The sequence below is a fragment of the Meleagris gallopavo genome, chromosome 1 (assembly GCF_905368555.1).
Source record: "Meleagris gallopavo chromosome 1, MGAL_WU_HG_1.1, whole genome shotgun sequence".
Taxonomy (NCBI): domain Eukaryota; kingdom Metazoa; phylum Chordata; class Aves; order Galliformes; family Phasianidae; genus Meleagris; species Meleagris gallopavo.
In genome coordinates this window covers 142,710,627-142,729,250 of record NC_139404.1, presented here as the reverse complement: position 1 = coordinate 142,729,250, position 18,624 = coordinate 142,710,627, and the positions used below count along the sequence as shown (strand labels likewise).

Below are 18,624 nucleotides of genomic sequence, written 5' to 3'. Positions count from 1 at the left end.
TTCTTCTCAGCTTATTCTCAACTCAGTGGTGCTTTCTCCTTCTGTGTTTTGGATACCATGGAGAAATGTATTCAAATGCATTCTAAGAGCACTGTTCTACCTGACTTCATTGATTTATCATACACACATGTAGAGAGACCTCCTTCCTCAGCTTTCTCTTACAGATTGCATTGAGTTGCTCCTACCTTCCACTCCTAAAGGAGCTCTGACTGACTGTCTTTCAGTGCTGGCCCGATAAAGATGATTTGGCAACTGTGTTTTGCATGCTTGCTTTTCTAATTCATCTTCACTTTGCATCTGTCTGAGCTTTCAGTCAGCTTATTCCCAAGCTCTGCTCACAATTCTTCCATAATTATGTCATGAAGAAGCTGCTATCTCTTTCTGAACAGACTGTGGGCTGCTCCCTACTGTTGCGAAAGCTCACATCTCCAGGCATGGCCCAGCTGCACTGCCTACCCAGGGGCTGCCCAGCCATTCAACCAGCCCCCAACCAGCTCACCAAGTCCCAAGCAGTTTGCCAGCATGCTACCAAGCAAGAAGCCCATTGCCAGGAAGCTGGGCAACAGTCATAGTCTGAAGAGATGCACATCATGAACCAAATACCCCAAGTTAACACAGGGCTTACTAACTATGCTTTATTCAGCCACATTCCAGGGCTTTATCCAAAGAGGAGCGGCCAGCAAGGAACAGGAGGCTGGAATACCTCTCCTACAAAGGCAGCTGGGCTTGTTCAGCCTGGACTTTTGAAGGCTCTGGGGAGACCTCATTACAGTACTAGAAGGGAGCTTATAAGCAGGAGGTAAATCAACTTCTGACATAGGGTAGATAGCGATAGGACAATGGAGAACAGTTTTAAAGTAAAAGAGGGGACATTTAGATTAGATGTTAGGGGAAACATTTGTAACTTGGAGGGCAGTGAGGCACTGGCACAGCTGCCCAGAGAAACTGTGGTGTCCCATCCCTTGAGGCACTGAAGGCTAAGTTGGATGGGCCCCAGGCAGCCTGAGCTGCTGGGGGGCAACCCGTTGAAGTGGCTGGAACTGGATGATCAAGGTCCCTTCTAACCCAAGCCATTGCGTATCATAGAATCATAAGGTTGAAAAGAACCTACAACATCATCTGGGTCCTTTCCAACCCTGATTCGATGACAGCTGGAATTCAGGAATGCTGCCTACTGCTGCTCCTTGAGATCAGCTGTAACTTTGGCCTAATCATCTGAACAGCAGCACACCCACAGGAGTATCAGAGGAGGACCCAAATAAACAATATATAGGAAGCAAGCGGGTGGGTTGGATGTGACATTGGCATAAATACGTTCTACCCTAAGCTCAGACCCCGGGGAATAAAAATTTTCTCAAGTGCTTCAAACACGTGATTTACGCCAATATTTATTCAGTCGCCTCCTAATCACTCCAGCCAGAGTCTCAGTCCCGCCCCACTCCCGCCCCGACATCATCCCGGGCCGAGACGCGCCCAGCAGGCGGGGGTGGAGTCACGTGACGTCACGGAGCAGGCCAGCAGACGCCTCGCGATCTCCCGCGCTTTCCCAACCCCCCTCTCCCCCCGCCACGGCCCCTCCCTGCCCTCACAGCCCGACAGAGCCTCTGACCAATCCTGCCGAGACCATCAGAGCCACCATCCAATCAGAACGCCGCTCGGGGCGTTTTCCCGGCTGTGCCTCCCGCCCCCGACCCGAAGACGCAGCAATTAAAGACGAGGAGATACGCCCCCCGTTTTGGGACGTCGTCCGGGCGCTCTTCCCCCGCCACTCGAGTCACGGCTAGGACGTCACAGAAGAGTAAGCCAATGGGAGGCGAAGCCCCGCGCGTTCCAGCCAATAGGAGCGCAGGAGAGCACGGCCGGCCCCGGAGGGAGAAAGCGCGCCGGCGGCTCCTCCTCCTCCTCTCCCCGGCTGGGCTGGTAGCGCGGCCGGCTTCCCCCGCCCCTCCCCGCCCGCCTCCCTGTCCCCGCCCGCCCGGCCTCCCTCTCTTTCCCTTTCGCAGCAATGGCGGCGACGGCGGCGGAGCAGGAGCAGCAGCAGTTCTACCTCCTGCTGGGCAACCTGCTCAGCCCGGACAATGCGGTCCGCAAGCAGGCCGAGGTAACGGCGCCGCCCCGCCCCGCCGCCGGGCGCCGCGCCGGCTGTCAGCTCCCCGGGGGTGCCGGGAGGGGGCAGGGAGGTGGCGGGGCCGGCCGAGCCCCACGTGTGAGCGGCGGCACGGCTGCCGGCGGCCTCGCGGCCGGGGGGTGGCGGCGATCGGGCCGGCGCGCTGGAGGGCAGTCAGTGGCCGGGCTTCGTTCCGTCGCTCGGAGGCTCCCGGGCTTCCCTGCCCGCCGCCAGGCGGCCGCCGCCCGGCCCGGCCCGGCGGGGAGCGGGACCTCCGACTCCTCGAGCCGAGGGCTTGGGGGTTAACTCGGGTAAAAACCCCAGCGTTCCGTCAGCGGGGAAATATTTCACCCCGAGCGACGTTTTCTGCTATCAGCAGAAAGTTTTCCGACGCGTGATTCCGGCCGGGATGCTTTGTGGTGCTAAGCCACGTTAATTCCGTGTGTGTGTGTGTGTGTGTGTGTGTCACGCTTAAGGCTCTCCATTGTGGAACGCGGCGGCGAATCGCGCCCGCCAGATCGAATCGGTGCGCCCTGCATGGGGCGGTCGGCGGGGCCCGAGCCGTGACAAAGGGAGGGCTGATGGCTGATGTCCGCCCTGCCCGACCCACGGCGTTTGGGGCGGAGGAGAAGCCGAGCCTCAATATCTATTGCTGCCGACGAGAAGCAGCAAGTGGTGTTCCCTCGTCCCTGAGCGTGCGGATGGAACAGAGGGCACTCCACAGCAGCACCTGGATTTTCAATTCCCCCCCCCCTTTTTTTTTTTTTTTTTTTTTTTGGTTTTGACTCTGTGTGTAATACAGCATCTCACGACTTTCTGAACTATGCTAGCATGTGATATGTTAGGTAAATCGAGGCAAATTTCTTAGAAAGCTGTGCCATAAGGCCTGTGAGATAACTACTCTTGGAAAACTGAAGCGTTGACTTCTACCGCTGGTGTTTTTGACCAGGAACTTGCTTGGAACCACTCTGGAATTTGGTAGATCCACCCAGACAGAGGGCTTTGCCCATTTGGGTCCTGAAAGTCTCCAAGAGGGGTGAGATGGCAGAGGACCCCTGAGCAGCCTGCTGCTGCCTGTCTGCTCCATACAGCCCAGAATCATAGAATCGTTAAGCCTGGAAAAGATCATTTAGGTCAACCATCAACCCATCACCACCATGCCAACTAACCATCTCCCTAAAGAAGTACCAGTAGATCAGGCCCTGGGCAACCTGATCTAGCTTTGGTGTCCCTGCTCATTGCAAGGGAATTGGACTAGGTGGCCCTCAGAGGTCCCTTCCAACTCTAAGGATTCTATGATTTCAATTCATGCCTGCTAAGCCCAGTAAAGAAGTCAACAAAAGGCAAAAGGAAAGTATTGCATCCCAATTAGAAAATCTACTTGCAAAAATCATATAGGACTCTTAATCTTTGATATTAACCGTCTGCATAATACAGTCAGTTTTCTACACTATGCTGTTGGAAAGCAGTATCAGATTGTACAGGGAGTCAAATAATTGAAGGTAAATAGAGTAGCTGGTATTTGTGCCCATTGAAAAGCAACAAGATGAGAAATGGATGGGTGGGCAATTGAAAGACGCATGCTTGGGCTGTTCGTTGATTTAGGTGAGGGCTGTAGTATATGGAAGATTGAGCTCGAGGTGGAGATGTGTCATTCCCTGTTTAGTGGGCCAGAGCATAGGGAAACCTGTAAAAATCAGAGCTGGGAGGAAAATCTAATCTGAACTAGTAGTTAAATACTTATGTATATCCATCTGTGTGTGTGCTAGCTGTCCTGTATTTACCGGCACAGGGAGCAAGTTCTGCTTTAGGCCGTGGGCTGCCTAAAGTATACCTACCTTATACTTATGCTCTAAAGGGCATCCTCTGAAATCACTTGGCTGAACTGGCAGAGTGATCCCAGTTGGCTGCTAGGTGGGTTGCTGCCATTCTTAGCGAGTTAAAGTAACTCCAGAAAGACCATCATGTTTATCAGAATGGGCAGAAGCAGGGATTCAGGTGTCTGTGAAGGTGTGGCTTCAGATCCAGGCAGGGCTTGTACTTAGGAAGCCTTCTTGTTGAAGTATTTCTTGTTAAATTGTTTTTAAGCAGTAGTGCAATGTAAACATACGCGTTGGTGGAAATGGTTAACCCGCAAAGATTTTGTCTTGACCCTAAACCTCATTTAATTTTGCAGTCTCCACGAAATGATGAGATTAAATGCAGGCATTCATAAGGGATTCATCTCATTGATTGCAAACGTATACTGGCATCTAGAGAAAGTATGATGTGCAAGCGGGCTCTGAATGAGGCCTGCTAGGAAACTGGTGCAGAAAGCAGAGGCAGATGATGTCTGATATGAAATGTGACAAGCTACTTCATTGAAAGCAGCAGGGGTAATACTGAGGTGCTGCAAACTTACCAGAGTGTTGGTAAGAACTGGTGCAATGGTGAATGTGGGGAAGCAGGCAGGTGTGGAAGTGAATGAAGTAAACCACGACTTGTATAGTAGGCTTGTGCACTGAGTTCAGGCTGGAGTAGTGATTGCTTGGAGAGCAGGGGAGGTATTTATCTTAAATATCACATCCATGAAAAGCAGCACGCTCAGTATTTAGTATATTAGAAACCAGAATTTGCACTTCTAAAATGCTGATGTATACAATGGTTCTGGTAGCAAAAGTTTTGTTACTGCACTCAATGGAGCGCTTAGTAACAATCTAAGAAAGCCGTGATGGATACAGAAAGTGCATCACTGGAGTGTGTAAGGCAATGTAACTGAACTTATTAAGCTTCACCTTTTATTAAGGGTTTTTTTCCTGATGAGGGAAAGCTTTGTGGTCTCATCTCCTGGCAAATTGTGCTTTGAGAAAGGTATGTAAGAAAGTATGCCTTAGAAGTGGACAATATGAAATTCAGGTAGGGTTTTAAAACCAAAAGTGCTTATTCAACTTGTTGTAGTTGAGTTGTGTAAGTCACTGCCACATGACACTGTAAAGGCCAAAAAAAAGTTCAGAAAAAGAATGAACCAAATGCAGTAGACTGCAGTTTGGTCAGTGGTTATTCTTGTTTGTAGCTCAGTTCTGTGCTTCTGAGGTTCTTAGTCCTTTGATATGATAAAAGCTAGGATGGGTTGCTGGGAGAATGTTCCCCTTCTGTTGCTTCTTAACTCCTCTTTTAAGTGGCCAATAATACATGTGTAGGTTATTCCAAAATGTCAGGCCTTCTTAGGTCATTAAGACTTCCCTTTCAGTTTTAAACTGGACCAGAAAGTTTTACTTTGAGAATTTTATTATTTTTTTTTTTACTTATTTGTCTATTAGCCTGACTTCAGTATCCAAACAGTTGTTTAAGAAAGAAAGTCAGCTCATAGTTATTAATGCTTAGCACATGTTTTCTAGTAATTGCTTACAATAAGCTGCATCCTTTTTCTTGCAGGAGACATATGAGAATATTCCGGGTCAATCCAAGATCACCTTCCTCCTACAAGCAATCAGGAATACTGCTGCTGCTGAGGAGGTATGTCTCAATCTCTAAGTTCTGCAGTTCTTCAAAGGAACTTGGAGGAGGAGGGAAGACATCAATTACAGTCATTTGGGGATAAATGAAGTAATAAATTAATGCCAAATGAAGTTTGGCAGTAGTTGAATCAGCTTAATTTACTGCACACTTCCAAACAGAGTTCACTAGCTCAGACTTCATGATATAGGATACTTAGTTTGAAAAGTAGTCTTTCGTTGTCTGCTTAGACCTCCCTTGTTTTCTGGTTTTGTATTTTGTTTAATAAATGAGTTACACATGTAACAAATACCTGAGTGTTACTGTGATGTTCCTTTGAGTTACAGTTGAGAAACACTTTCCATTTTCAGGTTCTGTGCCTAAATGTGTTAAACTTTGCTTACCTATCATCTGAAAAGTCTTGTGCTTCTTAAATTAGAATGGTGTGAGATAAGCTAGCAGCTGATTTTTGTATGTTTTATTCAGATGACTTCTGTATTTTGCCTTATCTGGAGAGGATATGCTCATTAAGTCATCCAGCAGTGTTAGAGAAGGAATGGTTGGCAGTGCAAGCACTAACATAGTTCTAGGTTTTTTGATGGTAATATACTAACTGTGGCTTCTGATTATTCCTTAATTATGTGAAGGCTCACATGCTGCTACAATCAGGTAGTTCTTGTGGTGAAAGTATTATTCACTTTTAGATAAACAGAGCAAAGCACTGCTAAGCTTTGAAGATATTGCAAACTTTGGAGTCACTTAAAAATAAATTAAAAATCTGCTTTTTCTGGACTGCTTTTTCTTCATGTGTAGTGTTTTACTGGACAGCAGAAGGATGTACCGTGTAGAATTTCTGAACGATATTGTAAGGAGACTGTACCAGCACTGTTCCTTTCTGGATAATGATCGTTTCTGGTAGATAGCCATCAGTTTCAAGGTAGACGGTATTTCTGCTTTTTGATGCTCAGAGGGTATCAGCTTACTAATACTGATGCTTATCTACACACAAAGCCGTATTCATCTGACAGTCCTTCAGTATTATACTAGCAACTGGTTGCAGAAAAGCTGACTAGTTTTTCTTCCTGCTGCTCTGAGATATTTCTGATGACAAAGTTGTAGAGTGATCTGTCCTGTATTTAAATTTGCATGGAAAATAAGATCCCTTGCTGCTCCTTTTTCTTCTAAAGGTGATACCGTGCCCTGGAAGTCATAGCTGTATGCACATGCTTCTGTTTTTTTATTGAGCACTTATGATAACACTCTGAGTTGACAGTTATGAAGTCATGCTTGTGATATACATGATCTGTTCTGTTACTGATTTATTTCTTTTTTACTACTTTTATGTCAACTAATCAAATAGTCCAGAGTCTAAAACTTGCTCAGAATCTTGTCAATGACTTGGATTCCAACTTGCTCAAGTGCTAAGTAACTTCTTTCTACCTGTAGAGGTAACTTTTACTGAAGATGACAGAGATTAGCAGTTGTAGAATAACTGGATAAACCAAAGGAAGGTTTAAATGTTTGCTCATAACTTAAGTAGACATTGTGTAGGCATGCCAGCACGAATGAACACAGGCTGCTGGAAGGAGACTTAAAGCCCTGCCCAGACTACAGGGAAGCTGTGTTCAGATCCATATTCATCCTGAAGCCTCTCTCTGCATTGCTTTTCCCTACCTCCTGAAAACTAGGCCAAAGAAGATTCTCCATCCTCTCTGCTAGAGGTGGGCTGCTCTGTTGTAGAGACTGCAAGGTTTATAGGACTATTTGGGCAGCAGTTGAGGGGGATCCTGCTAGTAACTTGGTCACTTCCACCATTTAGATGGTGAAACAGGGATTTAGATCCTGCTTTAAGGACAGCTTGTATTTGACAGCTTGTATTTTTGGGGGGGGAAAAAATGTTAAGGCAGACTAGAAATAACTTTTAAGAACTATCTATACAATAGCTTTTCTCATTCTGAACAATTGCCTAAATTGTGGAAATCATAGAATCATAGAATGGCCTGGGTTGAAAAGGACCACCATGATCATCTAGTTTCAACCCCCCTGCTATGTGCAGGGTTGCCAACCACCAGACCAGGCTGCCCAGAGCCACATCCAGCCTGGCCTTGAATGCCTCTAGGGATGGGCATCCACAACCCCCTTGAGCAAAATGATCATCTTTTTGCTCTGTTCTTATATCATGCTCTCCTGGTAGCAGAGGAACACCGCTCCTAGAAGCGGACTGGAGTGCCCAACTTAGTAGTAAGAATGCTTCTCTACCCGATGATTGATGAGACTTGAACCACGGGTCCTTGATATCCAGAACCCTGAGTCCTCTGTCAATCTGAGAGAGGTGCAGAAGTGCATATTCTCTTGTTTGTTTTCTTACTGGTTAACTCTAGATAGTTTTCACTTTTGTCCTAATTTACAGCTGAGAACTTTCAAGCACTGTGAAATACGGGAACAAATTGTGCGAAACTGAGTTTCTGCTGACTGACAGCCCTCTTAATACTTCTGAATGCTCTTCCTCTCCATATTGTCACACAGAAACTGCATTTCTTAATCTGAAAACTGCTGTGGGCAGCTTCCTCAGTATTTGCGGGGGAGGTGGGCAGCCTGCAGACTGCTGATGCACCACAGTTCTCCCATTGGGCTGTATGGGAACCTTAGGCAGTGTGCACTTTGAATTCCACTGGGCCTGGATCCTTGAGTGAAGTTTTGCAAGTTCCTCTTTGGATTTCATCCCAAGTATTGATTGCTTTCACTTATGTGTGTTTTCTTTGAGGAACTAAGAAGAACAGTAAAACAAAAGCAAAAAGAAACATAAAACACAGTGGCTGTGCTGCATCAGTGCAGCACAAAATGGTCAGTCTTTTTTTTTTTTTATGAAAAGCCTGTGATTAACTAGATGCTTTGTCAGTGCAGACACAGTATCCCAAATATCTTTTCATAGTTCTTGTGCTGCCCTGTTCTACATCTTGTTTTATTTCTTATGCCTGTTTCCTTAAGGCAGAAAACAGTACTGGAGCTGCTGCTGATTGACCCTAATTAAATTCATGATAGTAGTTGATATATATAGATGGATGCTTGCTGAGGAGAACTTGCCGTTTATTTCTAAAAGTCAGTTGCTTCTGACACTCCTTGAGGTGTTTGGCTTTACTTTAGGGAACCTGGGATATTTTTTTCTAAACTAGTAACAATGGCCAGGAGCTAATTCCTGTAGGGCAGATCTTTGTGTCCTGCCTGCCTTGGGTCTTGTGTTTAACTTTGCAGTATATCTGTATTTGTCTTCCAGTATTTCAAATTAAAATTCTTCTGTGGTGGAAAGTAAGATCTCTTAGACTATATGTTTTAAGCAAATGAGCTCTATTCCCTGTTTAGTACTGATTGAGTAAAGGAGTGAATGCAATGCAAGTCCAGCCATTATCAGACATCAGAATATGTGCAGAAACACAATGCTGTGTATGGGAGGGTGTTGAAACAGAGTTTTTGTCTTCGTGTTTAGTCCTAGGGAACTTGCTCCTCAATCAAGGATTCTATGTAAGTTCCCACTATGAGTGAGTAGCAATGTAATCTTTCACAGTCTCAGTTTTTCTAGGAATGGGAAAAGGGAAGGTACTGTTGATACTGTAGTACCATTAAATTTTGGGGGCAGGTTGTAAGGGGGATTCACAGAAGTGGTGATGAAAGAATTTGGTGAAAGTTCCTGTATTGTGATACGTTTGTTGAAGACCTTGGCTTATATGGGAGCTACAACACAGGCAGACACTGCAACCCTCTTCATTGACTTTCTGTCTTCAGTAGATCTAGTGAGGCAGATCTACTAATCCTACATGTGTGGTGGCTTTGGCCTGTGCTGATGTGGAGGAGGAGAGTAAGGTCCTGTTCTAGTCCTTCCCTTCTGCAAATATAGAGACATTTGGTGTGCACTCTTTGTGAAGAGGAGAGCTAGACCATAAAAAATACACTTTGAGTCTGCAGACTGCAAAACACAGCATGACAGCATCTTTGTTACAGCGATACCCACCATGTTAAAATTTGAGATTTTGCAGCAGTGTTGATGCTTCTCATGTATAGCTTATGTCAAAGCAGATCTTTCAGCAATATTGCTAGGAATCTGACTTTATTAGTTCTGTTGCTCATTGAATACTTTGGAATTCCAAGGGGTGTCACTAGTGAAACTTTTCCATTCAAGTACACGTTAATCTAAGAATATCTTAGGAAAAGCAGAGTGCATCTGAGTTCTGTAAATACAAAGTTTGTATTTGAAATTTGAAAATAATGTGTTACATTTTGTGATTCCACACAACATTTTGTTCTATGTGTTATGCCTTAGAGATCTGGAGGATTGTTTATAATTACTGCTTGTCTATCTAGAATTAGTAGTTAGTGAACAATGTATTGTTATTCAGAGTGCTTCGCACATCTTTTCAGTAGATCTTGTTCTATTCATTCCGAATTACTTGGCTATGCTTCTGGTTTCCAATTCTTTCACAATTGTAAATAAATACAAGTATGTAAGTGACACACTTATGGAATTGCTATATGCAAACAGGAAGTGCAGGGAATTATAATATGCACTATTTGAGGTTCCTATACTCAAATTCACATTTAAAGTGAAGCAGTTCATCATAGGCTGAGAGAGGCTGAAAGCTTTGGCTTCTTTTTGTTCAGGGTTCATGCTTACTTGTCGAAGCCTTACTCTAGGTTCCTGAATATTTAGGGTGAAACCTTCTTGCTTGAGAAAGGGCTTACAGATTGTCTGATAAAGCTCCCCCATGAAGTCAATTCCTTAATTCAAAATATCTCTTTTTGGATAATAATTATCACAGTGGGCCAAATGGCAAAAAGGTGCTCTATAAGCATCTTTCAATAATGTGGCTAAGTTTTTTGACTTGTCACAAAATTCTGTGTCTGAAGTTCAACTCCAGGAAGAACTTAATCATGAAACCCTCAAAGGTGTTATTTCTTTGAATAATAGCTTTGATAATAAAGGAGCATCAACTTAATGACACCTCTAACAATGATTTTTACCAGTTATTGTAATTGCCATCTGTTGCTTGAGAGGTATTTCGTTTACCAAACAAATCTATACAGTGAAAACCAAACAGTAGAAAGCATTCTACCTGTCATCTTTCATCATGAGAGCATGACTTTTCTTTTTCAATGCAGTTCAGAGGCAGATATTACAAAATACAGAAAAAAATTGCATAGGAACCCTCAAAACAAGATAGGAGCTAAATTACTAGTTGTTGTAGTTGATTTGTTCACTAGTTCTGTCTCTGTGTTGTTCCTTTTTAAAAATCAGTTGGTTTATGGAGTGCTACAGTTACTCATGGAAGTGGTAGTCTCTTCCTTCTTTGAGTTTTGCATCAGAAGTCTTTAACATATGTGCTGTCTCATCCAACAGGCAAGACAGATGGCAGCTGTCCTTCTACGACGTCTTTTGTCTTCCGCTTTTGAAGAAGTTTATCCCGCTCTCTCACCTGATGATCAGACCTCTATCAAAACTGGACTGCTGTTGATTATTCAGTTGGAAACACAGTCCAGTATGAGGAAAAAAATCTGTGACATCGTTGCTGAGCTGGCCAGGAACTTAATAGGTACTTTATTTCAGCTAATATTTTGGCAAAAGGTGTTGATGGTTTTATTCTCTTGTGTTGTGTAGGTTTTAGCACATCATGTGTTAATTGATTTGGGAATTTCAAATAAGATGTAACATTTGCTTACGTTATTCTTGATCAGACAAAAATAAGATTCCTTATTTCTGCCTGTTAAATTGCTTGAGTGAGATTGAGTGAAGTTTTAGAAAGGCATTACATTTCAATTCTAATGAATGTTATGCTGAGCTGTTACTCTTGAGTACAATTATAGCAGTAAATAGAGATCACTTTGTGCCTTTAGATCTACCATTTTAGCTGTATCTTATGCTGTGATTTGGATGCTTCCTCACATCAGCTGTTCTGAACTTCGGTATTGATAACTGTTTGCCCTGCATAATTGAGAGAGAACTACTCTTTGCTTGCTTATCCTAAAATCCCTGTTGTGTTTTATCTAGATGAAGATGGAAACAACCAGTGGCCAGAAGTTCTAAAATTCTTATTTGATTCTGTCAGTTCTCAAAACGTTGGACTTCGTGAAGCTGCTCTGCATATTTTCTGGTAAGCTTTCAGGCTGTGCCACGTTTTCGTATGTGATCCAAGTCATATATGTAAAAATACAGTAAACGCTGTCACTACTTAATTAACAAGTGAATGTAAGTTGCATTTATTTTGTTCTAAGAGTTCAGTAAACCCCAATACAAGTATGGTTGCAATCTGTATCTAAAACGATAGGTAAGTTTAAGATAGCAGTCACAGTTGAACTGTGTGAAGTTGTATTAATGTTCTGGTCTTATCTTTTCAGGAATTTTCCTGGGATTTTCGGAAATCAGCAGCAACACTATTTGGAGGTTATTAAAAGGATGCTGGTTCAATGTATGCAAGATCAGGAGCATCCATCAGTAAGACTGTTTTTTCGATTGTTTTTCTCACTCCAACATCAAAGTTTATTGTAGTGGTTTCAAACATTAAGATTCCAACCAGAGAATTGTGTTACCTGAAGTCAGTGTACATCTGGAGGAGGTTTTAACTATGCCTACAGTAAAACAATAGGGTCAAATGTTCTCACGGTCCTAAGATGGGCCCATATCACTGCATTGGCCAAAACTCTTGCCTAGCAGTTATGTTTGGAGAAACCTATTTGTAGTGATTAAACGCAGAGCCAGGAGTTTTAATTGGCAGTATGAGTGATCAGAAACTCATTGTTAAGCTCACTTTCTGGCCCTCATGTTTAACAGAATAAATACATTCTGTACTGGTCACGCATGGTTTGCTCTATGGGCATGTAGCAAGCCTTGCTTTTCTGGAAGGGTTCAGATTTATTGATTTGTTCAGAGAATTGTACTTTGAAAGTGTTTCTCTTGTTCAGGAAAATGCTGGGCAAATGTAGGAAACCCTGCTGTGATATATGGGCTCAGTTTTCTGCTCCTCCGTGGGTTACTTTTTCTGACCTTTGAAAGTCAACTGAGTAACATTTTTAAAAGTACCGCAAATCAAGCCTTTACACAGAAGTATATTTTACAAATTTAAATCACGCTTTTTGAATAATGAGACTTTGAAGTTGGAAAGGAAGCTGGGGAGGAAAGCTTTTTTGAGATGGAAAAAGTGGGAAATACATGCTAACTCAGAAGAATAATGTGATAAACTTTTTGGTATCTGTGAGGACATAGGTGCTGAGAGTCTTTACCATTTTACCTTAATTTAAAGCAAGATGCAAAAGTCCATGTTAAAAACTGATTTCTTTGTCTATTAGGAAAATGTAAAAAGAAAATGATTATCCAGCTTAGAGTCTTACACTAGGCATAATGTTAGAAGAAAACAAATATGTGTTTTGTTACCAGATCTTCATGTTCATTTCTCTAATTCTGCCTTCTAGATCAAGACTCTGTCTGCTAGAGCTGCAGCTGCATTTGTGCTTGCTAATGAGCACAATATTCCCCTTCTGAAACATTTTGCAGACTTGCTACCTGGAATCTTGCAGGTGAGAAACCACACAAGTAAGCAATAAAGTGCTGTTAATGCGTCTGTGTTGACGGGACCCACGCAGAAATTGTTGGCCTGCAAACTGATGTTGAGTATAAATCTTTTCTGAGACCTGAATTAATTATGTGTGTTCATTAACCTGACATTCGTCACCAGCAAGATGGAAACCAAAAAGGGATTTTATAAATAATGGTAATTGACAGAATTTAAGGAAAATAGTTAAATGCTGGTAAGTGGACACTGTGTAGATAAATGAGTTTAAAGGTATTCAACTGAAGATTGTACTACTTCTTAATTAAGCATGACATTGAAATATACTTTAAATATAGGCTATCTGGAGGTTTTTAGTAGACAAATGTGACATGTCATATCTCATCAGTGTAGAGGAAAGCACAGAATTATTCTGAACAAAGATCTCTAAGTAAGAATAGCAGTCTGGATAAAATGATCTTTGATAAATTGAATTTGCAAACTGAATGACTTACTGTGCTTCATATGATGACTGAGACTTGATTAGGACCACTTTAGGAGAGAGACAGTTGAGTTTGATTTTTGGGAATGGCATCTGTATTGCTCAAATTGTAATTAAGAGGACCTTGGCTACTAAGTACTGCATGAGTGGGAGCTGGGCAGGATTGGAGTAGGCATGCCATTTGTCTTGATGTTCAGCAATTAAATAGTGAGCTGTTCTTAGGCTACAGATTAATACCCCACTTTGCGTGATAGAACTCCAAAAGCTATTTTAGCTTTTCAAAGTGCATGTTAACTATTGCACTGCAGCAACTGGCTTGAGTTTTCATCTATTTTGCAACTGTAGATCACAGGACTATGCTACAGTGATACCTTATTGTGAGGAGGACTTGATTCTCTGGCTGTGGTAACACAAGATGGGTATGAAAATCCCAGTTTATAAATAGGAGATGGGATGTGTTAGAATAGCAGTGAGTGACCTTTGGAGACAGTTGGATGCTTGTTGTTGTTGTTGAAGTATTACTGTGATTTTAGATTGCCTAAAATTAAAAATCTGACTTAGCAATCAGTTCTTTCAGTCAAATTTCTGTGGCAGTTATATTGGAAGCTAAACTTTCAGAAGTAATTATTGAAAGTTGTATCAAAGAGATTGAGCTTGCAGTGACTGGAACTTCACTTGAGTCTAATTGCTGGTGTTCTATACTACTAATAACTGCCTCTACGTTTTTGGACTCAACATGTGTTTTGAACTTGTTATGCAAGCTCAGAATCCTGGTTTTGTCTCATACACTGTTAGTGTTACAATGATTGTAGAATCTGGAGTTCTAAAGAGACTTCCAGAAAATACTGCACTGTACCTATTCAGAATCAGAGAATGAGTGATAGCTGCAAGAAAGGAAGACACACAGATTTTTCGTAACTGTTTTGATGTTGAAAATTGCTGCTTTGACATTGAAAATGAAATTTCATTTTCATTTTCAAACTTCAGTGGTTTTATCAAAGGCATTGGATTCTAGATTAAAATACTTAAAAAAAAAAAAAAAAAAAAAAAACCCACCCTAGCTATTCACTCTAAAAAATGCTGCTACACTAGAAAAAAACATCAGATACTTGATTAATGACAATTCCTTTCAGAAGCCCTTGAAGTGTATATAAAAACTATCTGTTCCTTGGAAGTTTTGGGTTTTTTTTTTTTTTGTGATCTACTCACAGAAGTTGTAAACACCATCAACTATGTGATGCTTTGATACTAAAGTATCAATCTGGTTAGTTAAGTTTCAGAGTGTGGCTGCAGAATAGGAAAGATACTTATTTAAAAAAAAAAAAAAAAAAAATTTTCTTTTTCCCCTTTCCTGTGTCCTGCAATGGAAAGCTGAAAGTTCTGCTTCAACTCAGTGGCTCTGCAGAATTGGTTGGGGGGGAAAAAAAAAAAAGTTACTCAAACTTGGGATTGTGGGTGTTTGTAAGTTCAAGTTATTCAAAGCTATTCTCATGTGACAGTGAAAAAAGGAGTTAGGCTGATTTTTTTTCCTTCTTTTGGGGAAGAGTTGAGTTTTTCTGTATTTAAAATGCCTTCTTGAAGTTGTACATGTCAAAGCATGGGGTTGGTTTTTTTTTTTTTGCATGTTGGCATCAGACTTGTGACCTTGATGTTTGCTGAGTGTTGGTTTTCTATGTGAGTTTTAATTTAACTGATAAAAAATAATAGTATGCTCCATAACTTAAAGAAAGCTTGTAGGTTTTGGACCCTGTATGTGATTTCTGAACATGAGCCAGCAGTGTGTCCAGATGGCCAAGAAGGCCAATGGCATCCTGGCTTGTATCAGAAATAATGTTGCCAGCAGGAGCAGGGAGGTGGGAATCCCTCTATACTCAGCCCTAGTGAGGCTGCATCTTGAGTACTGTGTTCAGTTTTGGGCCCTTCAGTATGAAAAAGGCAGTTGAGGCCCTGGAGCATGTCCAGAGAAGGGCAGCAAAGCTGTGAGGGGTCTGGAGCACAAGTCTTACAAGGAGAGGCTGAGAGAGCTGGGATTGCTCAGTCTGGAGGAGACCTTATTGCTCTCTATAACTACTTGAAAGGAGGTTGTGGTGAGGTGTGGGGGTCCTAGGAATAGAATGAGAGGCCTCAAGTTGCTCCAGGGGAGGTTGGATGTTAGGAAGTGCTTCTCTGAGAGAGCAATCAGGCGCTGGAATGGGCTGCCCAGGGAGGTGGTGGAGTCACTGACTCTGGAGATGTTCAAGAAACACTTAGATGTTGTACTGAGGGACATGGTTTAGTGGGCAATATTGGTGATAGGTGGATGGTTGGACTATATGATCTCGGAGGTCTTTTCCAACCTTGGGGATTCTGTAACTCTATAATTCTTTGTACTCCCTGTGATATGTTGTTCACTTCTTATTTAATAATTTTCTTTTTATCTCTTATAGGCTGTAAATGATTCCTGCTATCAAAATGATGACTCTGTCCTGAAGTCCCTCGTAGAAATTGCAGATTCTGTTCCGAAGTATTTGCGACCACACTTAGAACCTACATTGCAACTAAGTCTGAGGGTAAAGCTGGGAACTTTTTTTTAACTGGTAATTTTGTTCCTTTAAAGCATCTGTTCTAACTGTTGGCTCCGATCTTTGGAATTGTAGCTGTGTGCAGACACCAATCTCAGTAACATGCAACGTCAATTGGCTCTTGAAGTAATTGTGACCTTGTCAGAAACTGCTGCTGCTATGCTGAGGAGGCATACAAACATTGTTGCACAAGCCAGTAAGTATTTTGTTCATTTTCTCTGTTGAAATAACTTGTCTTCTTTTACACTATTAAACCAACTTTGCAGATGTTCAGTAGCAAAAATGTATCTAACCTCTTTTATTTGCCGTTGCTGGTAATTTGAAGTGACAGAGTTGAATTTTCTTATGGAGGAAATGCTTTTTTATTTTGACTCTTCATAAATGAATCTCTGCTTATGCACCAGAAATTTGTATAAAATTACAGTGGACTCTCATTAGGTGTTTCCAAGGAAAATACAGCTTTCATGCTGTTCTGCTGGCTTTGGGAATTTGTAATGTTTAAAAAAAAAAAAAAAAAAAAATGTTGATGCATTCAGTTCTGAAGTCCTACGTTTGGAGTTTGGTATGTAGGCCAGATACTCTGTGGTGCTGGCAATTGAAGGCTGAAGGAATTCGGCATGCATGTTGAGCTTCAATGTTGACTTAAAGCTGTGAATTTAAAAATCAGATGCTCGTGTAAACGCTTGGACTAATTAGTCTATTAAACTTGCAAATGGTAAATTCTCTGAAGGGGTGCTTTTTTAATCGTGGATTATTTGAGATACTAAAAATAACCCTTCTGGACAGTCCAAGCAGCAGTGCTTTTAAATGAGCAGACACACTGGTATTTCTCTGCCTTTTAAACCCTTCTTACGAGCAGATGAGGACACTGACACAGCAGAGTGGCCTATTCTTTGGAAGGATTTTTTTTTCCTCACTCTGCCACAATTCTTTTTAGTCATAAGTTTGCGAAAGTTGTGGATACATAGATCTCTAAAGCAATCATAAAACTTCTGGAAAATGTTATAGCTGAATCTGGCGTTATTGAAACTATTGACTAGGTGTTTTGTATACTTACAGAATGGTTTTCTAAAGAATGGAAATTTTCATATTTAAAATATGTTTTAAAAAACATTTAGAATGCTGTGTTCACTCCATTCTGTAGCTTGCTGGGAATATTAACTTGAAAATTGCTGAATGTCCCCAAATGACTATAAGCTTCTTAGCTAGTCAGACAGCATAGCAGAGAAGTCATATTCCTTTAGAATTGCTTTACTTTTGTATTAGAGAGGTAACTGCTGCTTTGGAATGAAACATTTGTATTAAGATACTTTCTTAGGATAAGACACCACATGGAAATGAAATGCCTTTGGTTTGCAACCTGCTATAAAATCACTCTTAATGAATCACTAAGATTTAAAAAAAAAAAAAAAAAAATCCTTTTGCAGAGCTTATAAAGCAGTTATGTTCAGAGAATAATAAAAAGGTAACAAAGATGGATTACTTTTGTCCTGGTTTTGTGTTTTAGTTTAAAGGACTTTCTGTTTTCATTCAACTAAAAAGTTGCTGAATCACTTAATTTTTCACAGCTGGAATCTGATCTTAGGTAAAACTGTCACCTTATATTGGGTTTGCAGAATGTGACCCTGATTTAGGAGCAAGTGGTGTCCTGTTAGCTGAGCTTTCTGCTCAGGAATTCACTTGGGTTCACATTTCCTGCTTTGAGCTCAGTCTTCAAGAAAAGAGGTTTTTTTTATTATTATTTGCTGATTGCCTAGAAATTAAAGATGCAACCTAGATTTGGAGTTAGTTTTTCCTCAGAAGTGGCAAGTCCTGGCATGCTTTGCAAGTAGGCAAAGCTCAGTTGTCTTCATTATAAACAAATAACCAATACACTGGAAGTAGTTAAATTTTGAGGGCCTGTTGGGACAACAAACTTTACTGCACAACTCTAAGTTTAAAAAAAAAAAAAAAAAAAAAAATTCCCTGTAAAGTTGTACTCACTTGCAACCAAATTCATATTCAGTGTATCTAAAAGCCTGTAAGCATTTGTTCAATAACAGCCAAACAACTTGGGATGCTGGTGTGTTCTCAGCCCTGCTTGTTAGCAGTGATTAAGATTGATGTGTCTTGCTGGGACTATAGCATTGGTGGCAGATAATGATTGACTTCCACCTTTCTGAGTTATGTCAGTAGATCATTTTCACATGTGCTTATGAGTGTCTGTGTCTGAAATGCTTCTGGGCTCTAATAGATTTTTCTTGAAGAAATTATTTTCAATGACTAGTCAGTATAGAGAATTCTGACACCTGTGCATCACACTAGAGAGCTGATAATATCCATTAAGCTTTCTTGATATGTCTGGCTAAAGATGCATAGCTACATCAAGCAAATCAATCCATGATTTGATCTCTTTTGTACTTGTTACACGATATTGATATTTTCATCTGTTGTCAGTCAATCCAGCAG

At 41.6% G+C, this 18,624-nt stretch overlaps 1 protein-coding gene across 1 annotated transcript in view; it reads left to right on the top strand.

Moving 5' to 3' along the window:
* The first annotated feature begins 1,941 nt into the window (after positions 1-1,941).
* The window catches only part of IPO5 (importin 5), a 38,485-nt gene continuing 21,802 nt past the window's right edge, over positions 1,942-18,624 (top strand). The window contains exons 1-8 of the mRNA XM_085215612.1: positions 1,942-2,101; positions 5,522-5,602; positions 10,971-11,163; positions 11,619-11,721; positions 11,966-12,062; positions 13,037-13,141; positions 16,042-16,164; positions 16,252-16,372. Coding sequence (XP_085071738.1) covers positions 2,006-2,101; positions 5,522-5,602; positions 10,971-11,163; positions 11,619-11,721; positions 11,966-12,062; positions 13,037-13,141; positions 16,042-16,164; positions 16,252-16,372 — 919 coding nt within the window. The 5' untranslated portion in view covers positions 1,942-2,005. The remainder of the gene's footprint in view (positions 2,102-5,521; positions 5,603-10,970; positions 11,164-11,618; positions 11,722-11,965; positions 12,063-13,036; positions 13,142-16,041; positions 16,165-16,251; positions 16,373-18,624) is intronic.